The sequence below is a fragment of the Lissotriton vulgaris genome, chromosome 10, assembly GCF_964263255.1.
Source record: "Lissotriton vulgaris chromosome 10, aLisVul1.2, whole genome shotgun sequence".
In the NCBI taxonomy this organism is placed as follows: domain Eukaryota; kingdom Metazoa; phylum Chordata; class Amphibia; order Caudata; family Salamandridae; genus Lissotriton; species Lissotriton vulgaris.
Window position 1 is genome coordinate 1,011,729,833 of NC_141698.1, and position 12,042 is coordinate 1,011,741,874.

Consider the following 12,042-nt stretch of genomic DNA (forward strand, 5'->3'; position numbering starts at 1 on the left):
AAGGTGCAATAATGTAAGCCCTGTCATAAACACCCAGGAATATGTCTGTATCGAACCCCCACAACATCTGCTTGTGGTATCTTGGATACTACCATGCCACTGCAATTTGTATCCCTGATGCACCCATAGCACAGCAGGGGCATGAAGCCAAGTCATTCGAGTATATGGCCTGGAGAGGCATGCCAGAGAAGTATTCTGTGAGGGAAAGATCCCCAAAAGATCTTCCCACCAGACTGTGCCACCGTGAACGCCACGTCGACCGAATCAGCTACGATGCCGGCACCCTCCACTTACTCAACACCGGACGAGAATACACCTGCTTCCAGGCCGTCCCAAAGCGCACCAAAGGACCCTTCTCCTGCCGGAACTGCAGCTTCACCAGCACCAAAGCCACCAATACGCCCAACAGGACACGACTCAACCACCTCCATTGCATACACCGGAACACCCGCTCCGCACGCAAACACGCTGTCGAACTCTGGGACCTGCTCGACACAACCTCCCCAGACGTCTCCTTCCTAACTGAGACATGGCTGAACGACTCCTCGGCGCCCGACATCGCCATAGCCATCCCGGACGTCTACAAAATCACCTGCAAAGACTGCACAAATGATGTTGGAGGAGGAATCTTCAGCGTCCACAAGTCCACCCTTAAGGTCTCTACCAACTCCGACGACACCCTCAACATCGCCGAGCACCTGCACTTCCAGGTCCACCCTGATCCCCCAACACCACCCTCAGAGGAACCCTGATGTACAGGTCCCCGGACCTCGCCTACAGTTCAGCGACTCCATCGCCGACTTAATCAGCATGTACCCTTGCGTCTCCATGGACTACATCCTCCTAGGAGACCTGAACTTCCACCTCGAGAACAACAACACCAACTCCACCACCCTGATCAACAACCTCGTGACAAGGTCCACCCACTCCGCCGGCCACACAGTGGATCCCATTTTCTCCGCAAGCTCCCACATCTCCTTCAACCACACCTCCGAATTCCATTCGGCCGACCATCGCTGCATCCACTTCACCTTCCGGAAACCCACCACGCACCACCGCACCCAACAGCTCCGCCGCGAGAGCAAGGTCACCATGGACCAGCTAACCACCACCCTAAGGCCGGAGCCCACCAGCCGACCCCACCGACCCTGACGCAGCCGCCGGCAACCTCAGACGCTGGATCGACGACTGTGCCAACACCTTTGCCCCGGTCAAGAATCCCTCCAACAGATGCACCAACAGGAACGCCAGCTGGTTCACCGCGGACCTACAGGCCTCCAAACAAAACTGCAGAAAACTGGAGAAAAAAAAGGCGCCACAAACAGACACCGGAGAACTAAGCAGCCCACAAGAACGCCATGCGCCAACATCATCACCTCATCAAGACCTCCTTCACAGACCGCCTCGACAACAACACACACAACAGCAATGAGCTCTTCAACATTGTGAAAGAACTCTCCAACCCCAGCTCCAACACCAAGGAACATGCCACCATCTCAAGACCTTTACAACTCTCTGGCCTCCTTCTTCCTCAGCAAGATCGCAGACATCCATAACAGCATCAGCAACCAGACCACAACGGCAGCCAACGACACCCCGGACCCCACGGCCACCACCCACAGCAACCCCTGCTCACATGGTCCAATATAAACGACACCATCAAAATCATGAGCACCATCCACTCTGGCTCTCCGGCAGACTCATGCCCCCACCACATCTTCAACAAAGCCAGCCACTCCATCGCACCCCACCTCCGCAAGGCCATCAACATCTCCTTCGAGACCGTGACCTTCCTGGAGAGCTGGAAGCACGCCGAAATCAACGCCTTGCTCAAGAAACCCGAGGGACCTCAAGAACTTCCGGCCCATCTCCTTGCTCCCGTTCCCGGCGAAGGTCATCGAGAAGACCGTCAATAAACAGCTGACCCACTACCGCAAGGAGAACAACACCCTGGACCCCTCCCAGTCCGGGTTCCGCAGCAACTACAGCACCGAAACGGCCCTCATCGCCGCCACCGACGACATCAGGGCCCTACTGGACAACGCCGAAACCGCGGCCCTCATCCTCCTGGACCTCTCAGCCGCCTTCGACACTGTCTGCCACTGAACCCTACGCTCACGCCTCCATGACGCAGGAATCCGCAGCAAAGCTCTGGATTGGAACTCCTCCCTCTCCAGCAGAACACAGAGCATCCGCCTAACCCCCTTCCGATCTGAAGCCTCCAAGATCATCTGCAGCGTTCCCCAAGGATCAGCCCGACCCTATTCAACATCTACATAGCCCGCTCGCCCCGTCGCCAGACTTTACGACCTCAACATCATCTCCTACGCCGACGACACACAGCTGATAATCTCCCTCACCAAAGACCCTCGAACCGCCAAAACCAACCTCCATGAGGGAATCGCCGAATGGATGAAGAGCAGCCGCCTAAAACTGAACTCGGACAAGACGGAGGTCCTCATCCTCGGCTCCACCCCATCAGCCTGGGACAACTCCTGGTGGCCGACCGCCCTGGGCGCAGCACCGACACCCACCGACCACGCACGCAACTTGGGATTCATCCTCGACTCTACATTCTCCATGACCAAGCAAGTCAACGCAATCTCATCCTTCTGTTTCAACACCCTCCGAACAATCTAGAGGTGGTTCCCCGCCGGCACGAGGAGAAAGGTCACCCAGGCCCTCGCCAGCAGCAGGCTGGACTACGGAAACGCCCTCTACGTGGGAGACCCGGCCACCTGAGAGACCTACACTGGCTCCCCGACAACAAGAGGATTAACTTCAAGCTCCTCACCCACGCACACAAGGCACTCCACAACACCGGACCGTCATACCGCAACAGGCGACTTACACGCCACACCGCCAGCTCCGCTCCGCCGACCTCGCCACCATCCCCCGTATCCGAAGAATGACCGGCGGCAGGTTGTTTTCCTACCTCGCCTCCAAGTCCTGGAACGACCTCCCCATCCTCCTACGGCAGACCGAAGACCTTCTGATCTTCAGGAGACTACTTGAGACCTGGCTGTTTGAGCAGTAGCAGCATACTCCCCCGCCTCAGCACCTTGAGACCTTACGGGTGAGTAGCGCGCTTTACAAATGCCCTGATTGATTGAAAAAGATTGACAGTCTTCCTCGGAGCTAATCTGAAGCTGTGGAAGATTCATCTGGGATTTTTCACTTTGATTGCTGATCCCACGAAGTCTGAGGCCTTTCTCCAGACCATATTTGACATCTTTAGGACAACTCAGATCCCCGCAAGGACACTCTCCGAGGGTGGAACTGCTCCTTCAGAAAACATCGGCTGATCCAGCTCAGACACATCCAAATTCTGCCCCTCTTTAAACTCTGGCCTCAATGCCCCTTCCTAGACTCTTTGGTCTCAGCGACATCCCCCTATCTGTCCAGCACCATCCACTACATCGCCCAGGATTAAGTCACAGTTCCACACTCGATCAGTTGAAATTATCCAGGTGGCGCAGGACAAGGCCAGGATTTGCCTTCATAAACAGTCTGTTTCTGAGGCCTAGGAAGTTAGGTCGGATTTCAACCCATAACCATGCTCTATTTGTTTTTTGGGCGCACGGTGGAGGATTATGCCACAGCAAGAATCCTTCATACTGTGATGCAGTCACAAAATGCCAGTGGCTTAAATACCTCTCCAAAAGGGGACATCCCATACCTCCATGGGGTCTCTTTAGAGGAAGTATTCACCTTTACCACAGTGATGGGTAAACCAGTGGAGGCTCTGGATTTAACTTTGCCCTACAAGGTGCCTATGTTTACCATTTTGACAGAAATCTTACAGTCTACTTGTTTATTTGCAGAGCCTCTGCTCAGATTTGACAAGGCTGTATGGGATGATGTTCGTTCTTCAGGAAAAGTCTAAAATGCTGTCTGTGAGCATTTCGCGTGCACCTAGGGCTGTTGTATCAGTCATCTAATTTCCTGATGTAATGCTAGAAAACATTTTGCAGCTAAATAGGTTCTCGCATATTCCCAAATGTATCCAGTCTATTTTTGAACAACATCCTTGGCATTTCAGAGCTTTTCGCCTGATTAATTTTCAGGGGGTGAACACACAAGGTAGCTCAATGTTCTTCAGCTCTGTACATGAAGCTATGCCTTTTATAGGTTTCAGACGCCCGCTATGAACAAGTCTCAAAGAAACACTCCCTATTATAGATTACTTCAAACTCTCTACACTGGCCAGGCTGTCAGTTATTCATTTGAGAGAATTTATCAAATTTAATTATGAAAATGTGCTGACTACTGCTCTGTGATTAACTGAAAGCACCTCTGTTAAACTTGAGGCCATTAAAAATGTTAGAGATAGAAGTATATCCATGTCTGTTAAGATTCTTGAAATGCATAATGTTTCTTTAACTGGTACTGCATATGAGTGACTGGTACGGCGGAGAATATGTCATAATGGGAGATAATTCAAATGAATTTGCCTTTGCCCTTATTTGTGGTCAAATGAATTTGCCTTTGCCCTTTTTAACTACAACATAATTCATAAATTCATTAGAGATTGGTGCTTGTTTGTTTTTACTGCTATCGAAAGTCAAGTAATTCGAACATTGACCAATTTTTGTCTCAAATTTATTGGGGTTAGTTATTTACTTCTACCTGCGTACTATCTTGAAGCAAGCCTGGTAGCTTAGTTTAACAAGCATTTAAAATGCAATGGTCTCGGCTTTGTTAAAGTTAGAGCTATTGGCATTGCAAATGGCATTTTTTTCATTTTTTGTTTTTTTTACAACATAAATAAATAGTATTGTCATTTACAATGGCAATAGGTGAGCATTAGAGAGTATTCGAGAGTATTAGTGGAGACAGAGCCACACACACAGAGCCACACACACACACATAGAGCTACACACAGAGCCACACACAAACACACACACACAGAGCCACGCACAAAGCCACGCACACACACAGACAGAGCCACACACACACAGAGCCCCCCACACACACACAGAGCCCCCCACACACACACAGAGCCCCCCACACACACACAGAGCCCCCCCCACACACACAGAGCCCCACACACACACAGAGCCCCACACACACACAGAGCCCCACACACACACAGAGCCCCACACACACACAGAGCTCCAAACACACACAGCGCCCCACACACACACAGAGCCCCACACACACACAGAGCCCCCCACACACACAGAGCCCCACACACACACACAGAGCCCCACACACACACAGAGCCCCACACACACTCACAGAGCCACACACACACACAGAGAGCCCCACACACAGAGCCACACAGAGACACACACACAGAGCCCAACACACACACACACAGAGCCACACACACAGAGAGCCACACACACACAGAGCTCTCTGCCCAGTAACGCCCCAGGGAACAGAGGCAAGAAAAAACGATTACAAGTAGAGAACAGAGGCAAGAAAAAACTATGAGAAGCAGGGAACAGAGGCAAGAAAAAACGATGACAAGCAGAAAACAGAGGCAAGAAAAAAGATGACCAGCAGAGAACAGAGGCAAGAAAAAACAATGACAAGCAAGGAACAGAGGCAAGAAAAAATAATGACAAGCAAGGAACAGAGGCAAGACAAGCACTAAAACAGCGCCTTGTGTCTAATTTTTTCTGTGGTGACCTGTCACTACTTTTGCTTTTAGTATGCCTCAGAGGTTATTTATGTACGTACGTGGACTAAAACAATGGATTTTAATCTTTTATGATATTCTACAAAGTTCAACCGCATTTTCCTCTCTTTCTCTTTCGATGATATGTAGACTACTTCCCGTTGCTTGAATAGGAGACTCAGAAGTTTTTTCCTGCAATGTAGTATTTGCAAACTGAATATTTTTAATATTTTGACAGTTGTATATGTTACACAGTTCCTATAGGTTCTTTTAGTTTCTTGTCACTGTGGACTCCCACCGTATCTACTTTCTACTTGCACTGCTACATTTTGTTGCTTTGTCAATCGTTGCTTTATGTTTATAACATCGAATTAATTATTATACGGGGCTAGAGAACGGTCTCGCCTTTGCAAAAGTTAGAGCTATTGGCATTGTAAATGACAAAAAAATTGTGTTGGTTTTGAAAACAGATAAATAAATAGCATTGTCATTTACAATGCCAATAGCTTAATCTCTCGCAAATGCAAGATTTATTGCATTTGCACACACACACACAGAGCCACACACACACAGAGCCACACACACACACAGAGCAACACACATACACAGAGCCACACACATACACAGAGCCACACACATACACAGAGCCACACACATGCACAGAGCCACACACATGCACAGAGCCACACACATACACAGAGCCACACACACAGACCCACACACACAGAGCCACACACACAGAGACACACACACACAGAGACACACACACACAGAGCCACACACACACACAGAGACACACACACACAGAGCCACACACAGAGCCACACACACACACAGAGCCCCACACACACAGAGCCCCCCCCACACACACACACACACACACACACACACACACACACAGAGTCACACACACACAGACACAGAGCCACACACACACAGAGCCACGCGCACACACACCGTTATGCACAGAGTCACACAAATACAGAGTCACACACACACACACACAGAGCCACACATACATAGCCACACACACACACACACACACACACACACAGCCACACACACACAGAGCCACACACAGATACACAGAGCCCCAGAGTCGCTGTAAACTCCTGGCGCAAACTTCCACAAAACCTCAAAATCCTTAATATGATTTAGAAAAGCACTACTTTTGATAGAAATTTGTAGCACTATACAGCTCGATGATGATGCTGGTGATCAAATAGAACCCTCATCTGACTATCTTCAAGAGGGGACGAGGATCAAAACCAAGGCCCAAGTGATTGGTTCTTTCTGAAATAATAGTGATGAGCTAAAACAATAGCATGGACTGCACTGCTAGTGATTAAGAGTAATTCAAGCATTTCCATGTGTCACTTTTATTCTCTCCCAGGAATGTGCTGCCATCATTCTCCCCTAAGATCCCGTTACTTGTTAGACAGGTGTACTGATAATCGAAAAACCAGTTGTAAGAGCTCATACGTTGAGTAGTTCTTTTTCAATATGCATTGCTGTAAGTGAATGCGTGTTTGTGCTCACATCAATAAAGAAGGGAGAATTTCGAATATATTTGTAAATGAATCCACCTGCTGTGGCCACTCCCCAATCCTCTCCCATCCTGAATTGTTATGGTGGGCGAGAGGGTTTAGTATTGAACTGACAGGGTAAGCCTTTTTCAGCAGATGCCATGAGAGTCAAAGTAGATGCAATGCCCCCATGACTCTCCAGGCGCATTCTGGGACTGCATACCTTTGCCTCGCCCACTCGGGCGACCTCATAGACAGTGGCCATTAGTAACAATACTGTTTGCAAGAAATATCATGACCAAATTATCATTTATAAAGGAATTGTCTAATGGGAGTTAGAATCTCCACTATTAACTACAATGGGTCGATTTGTTTTGTAAACTATATTTAGGACAAAATATTTCCGCCAGACAATAATTTGGCTATGTTATCCCGGTACCATACCTTTAGGATGTTGAGCTTTACAACTAGTGGGCCCAATTCCAAAATTATTTTCAGAGAGCATGTGTGTCTTACTTTAGACTTCACTGTGAATTATGCAGTTCCCGGGAAATGGCTCAAAACTTGGGTCTGAATTCACTTTATCCTACTGGGACCTTAGAAGTGGAACCACCTTTATCAATGAGGAGTGATCCCAAATCTCTGTACAACTTGCCACATGAAAGGATCCCCCCCCCCCACACACACATGCACAACAGGCTAACAAAAGGGCCGCATGATGTGAGACCAGTGGCTACAGCCCCATGCCCTAAACCGGTAAACTGTGTGCCTAGGCCCCCAACTCGGTGTGAAGGTCCTTGCAAGATAAGGCTTGCAGCCCATCACCTCAGTGCTGTCCTGAAAAGTAATGGATGGAGAGCAAATCTGTCATTGAAATCATTTATTGTGTTATGCTATTACCCCCGCTCCACCATGTGAAACTTAACAACCCCAAATCCCCCAAGGTTAAGGGGCTGCGTGTGTGGGTGTGATTATTGTTTGATTTCAATCTAGAGTGATGATGCCTCACCCGGGACCCCATGCCGCGATGGTCACTCGAAAAGATGCAACACGAGTCGCTGCCTACCTACCCTAAGTGGCCTCTGGTCATCACAACATAGGGAGTGGAAGTGACGGGTCAATCGTATCCTAGGCTTTCTGGCTCCTGCCCGTGACTTACAACACAGGACCAAAAAGTCCCACCTGTGCTGCCCACAGCCTCCCCTTCTTTGCACCAGATTCACTAAAGTAAGAGAACGCGAATGGGCCTCATTGCTTAGCGTTCTGCTCTTGACAGCCAGGGTGTCAGGAGGAGTGTTTTGAAAATGTCCTTACTAGTGCATACGAATAAAAAATGCAATGGCAAAAGCAATCGGCAAGAACAATAGGCATGAATGTGTCAGGGTTCCTGACAGGCAGCACTTATCGAGCGGTTGGCAAGGCATTCAACGGATTGCACTGTAAATGTCTGCAGTGACTGTCCTGTACGGGAATGTGAACTGTCTATTCACGGACGGACATAGACCAGTCAAATGCAGAGCTTCCAGGGTTATTTTGAAAACGTGTCAACTGGGAGATAGGTTACTGCGCCCACTCCCGAAATCATTGTGTAATTTGTAGATTACAGGATCAAAGTCAAGCAGGGTTGGCTCCGCCTGTCACCCATTTCAGGTGGATAAGATAGATGGTATTTCCAAGTGGGAATTATAAAAGTGTACAAAATGTTCTCACCCTAAATTATGATATGGAAACCCTCGCTGCTCATTTTTAGTACTTCCTAGCTTCCCAAATAAAGGCAACTCATTAGTATCCCAAATAGTTCAACCCACACACACACAGTATATCTGTCACAGAATACAGGACACACTACAGCCGACACACTACAACTGACACACAATATCAGATAGACACTACAGGCGACACACTGCAGCCTAGACGGGGTCTCTGACTGCCTAAAATCTGACCTACTACAGACAACAGACGACAGACCGACCCTTCAGAGGACACACCACTCCCAGCCCCCCAAGCACCGCCAGCAGGCATGGCACAGCCTGTGAACTCCAAAGCTTCCGCCTTTGCAACCCCACGGCCCCTACACCCACCTGCTGCCCGAGGGGCTTCAAAACCTACAAGCGGCACCAAGACCGGGGACCTCTGCCCTGAGACCCCGTGCACCGAGGATGAAGAGCAGGGACAGCCCTCACAATAAAGCCATATTTCTAAAATTCCTTCAACCAACCAACACGATTTTCTTTCAATAATCGGTTTTTCAGGGCATACGACATCCTCAAGGTATGTATGTATGGAGTCAATGTTTTCTCACAAGGGAGAGAGTCAATAATTCGGGCCACGACACACCCAGAAGGCTTAGACATTTATGAAGTTGAAGCACGAAACCTATGGTGGGGGCGGGACTTCCGTCTTGTGCGCGAAGGCCACTCCTAACAAGACGTGTGCACGCAAAACGAAACCTATCGTGGGGCCGGATTTCCGTTTTGTGAAGCCCGCGCCCACGTAGTGCCTGGAGGAGCAGTGGTGACGCGGGGCTCCAAAGCCCGAGGGAGAGCCCCGTGGTCGGAGGCTGATCAAGTCCGGAGTGCCGGTGAGCGGGGATGGGGGGATGCCTGTATGTGTGCGTGTGTGTGTGTCTCTCTATGTGCGACAGCGGAGGGGTGGGGGGGTGGGGGGAGTCTCTCCGTGCGTGTATGTGCGCTTGTGTATGTGTGTGCGCATGCGTGCAGGGGGAGGTGTGCCTGTGTATGTTTGTGCTTCCCAGGAGACAGCCACGGCGAGCGCGCGCGTGGCCTGCGTCGATCGCCTTTTGCGAGATGCGCGCGGCCAGGTGCTGTCTCCTGGGAAGCAGACCCGGCAACAATAGGTTCTCGGCGAGAACGTGCTTCCGCACGCTTAGCCGAGACCTAAAAAGGACTACGTTTTGGAAATATCAATCTTTCTGACTACAGCATTCGGGGACATGAAACTTCCAACAGACTTCCCTCTTCATTGCCACTGTTATGCTTTTATGTTCAATTTTATAAATGTGGTTGTTTATTTTAAGTCCTACCAGCTGTACTGCCTTAATCCTCAGATTTTCTGCCAGAATGTCAGAGCCGATGTTCTGTTAGTCAAACTATTCCTAACCTGTCAGCTTGAATTTTGGTTTGGTCCTGCATCACCACTACTATTTTCTGCTGCTTGTTATTCTGTTATGAGCGCTGAATGTGAAGGATATGATATGCGTTAGACGTAATGCTTTAAATACATTGGTATATAAGGTGTCCTAATTCATGTGACTCCTCGTTTTGATTCTTGTGTCCTCATTATCAGATCAGAAACTGTATGCATGGATGCACTTCCATGCCATATACAGAGTTGTATATCTGAAGCAGTTTCCCCACATGGCACCAGGGTTTGCCAGTATGCATGAAACCTATGGTTCATGAGAAATGCTGCTCCTATGGTGAATGCAATAATGCTGGAAATGGTGGACACATTTGCAGGGGGCATTTGAGAGTAAATGCAGATTGCAGTAAATATTTTTTGTCTTTTCAAAATAGATATTCTTCTTTGCCTTGTTATTGTTTACATGGTAACTTATCATACTTTGCCATTATGGCTCTCTAAAGAAAACAGATTTTGGTTATTCAGACATTTGGTTTAAAAAATGCTGCTCTGATGTCCAGTCGTGGTCTACTAAATCCTGAGCAATATGAATATTAAAGATTGTGCTTACGTTCATCAAGCGCTCTGAGTCAATGTTTATAATTATTATCTTTAGGCAGTCTCGACAACCTGTGCCAGACATCAACACAGAGCCATCGCAGAATGAGCAGATTATTTGGGATGACCCCACTGCTAGAGAAGAACGAGCAAGGCTAGCCAGCAACATGCAGTGGCCCAACAGTCCTTCCCAATACTCCGAACAGCTTCAAGTTGACAAGAAAGAAGCAATCAATGAACATTGTCAGCTTAAAGAATCCTTGACTGACACACAGCTAGCTGAAATGGGTAAGGAAAGGAAAGGACATCATTATTTTGTCACAATTCTTTTATCTTGTTGGGTTTTAGATGTTGACGTTTCTGAGACAATCCATGTTCCTATGCTCTTAATAAATTTGCTAAACTTGGGTTTTTACTTGGACAACAGAATTTTAGTATCTGCATAGTTACGATATGCTTTGATGGTCTTGGCATAGCTGCACTAGAGCAATCTCCTCTCTCTGGCTCTACTGGCCAGGCCTTTAGCCATTCATTTGCTGTGGCGGAAGATATGCTGAATGCGTAAAGAGGTAGACGAAAGATTCCCTTATGAAGGAATTGGACTGTGCAGTTCAGTTGTGGTTATAACTATTGTATAGGCTTTATAACCTTACCGTAATGTTCACGGTGTCCCATAGGACTACAGTGGTCTTCCCACGTGTGCTCCAAGTTACCATTCAGTTTCCATAGCAGTATAATGCAAACCCCGCTTAACAGATACCAGTCAGCATTAGTACATTATCACTTCTTCTGAACCAGTCACTCATTCTAGGGCTGATCTAAACATTTACAAGGCTACACAGTATACCTTTTTCTGGCCGCATCTCCCTTGAATTAATCTCCCTCTTGGAATCTTTATTGTTATTCAGATCGACTAAGATATGCCCATCAGTTTACAGATAATATTTATATGTACAATATTTAGAAATCAAAAAGAGACTGCACAAGGAATTGGATGTTGCCCCTTTTATGCAGCAGGCCTCCCACCTATAATTCTCTGCAACTGTCCAGGATCTTAATTTGGAGCACATTTTTCTGTTGATGCTTTTTTTGTTCTATGGGTTCGAGATTTTTTGGCCTGCAATTTGTTTCCAGCTTCTTGAGAATGCTATCTAAAAATTAATACATTTACTTCTAAACTGGAACTGTACC

General features: G+C 48.0%; 1 protein-coding gene across 3 annotated transcripts in view; it reads left to right on the forward strand.

Annotated features, from left to right (window-relative positions):
• Positions 1-12,042, forward strand: part of TOPBP1 (DNA topoisomerase II binding protein 1) — a 289,247-nt gene that overhangs the window by 213,886 nt on the left and 63,319 nt on the right. For all 3 annotated transcript variants that reach the window (XM_086942059.1, XM_086942060.1, XM_086942061.1), the window contains one exon: positions 10,910-11,139. In XM_086942059.1, the coding sequence (XP_086798185.1) occupies positions 10,910-11,139 (230 nt within the window). The remainder of the gene's footprint in view (positions 1-10,909; positions 11,140-12,042) is intronic.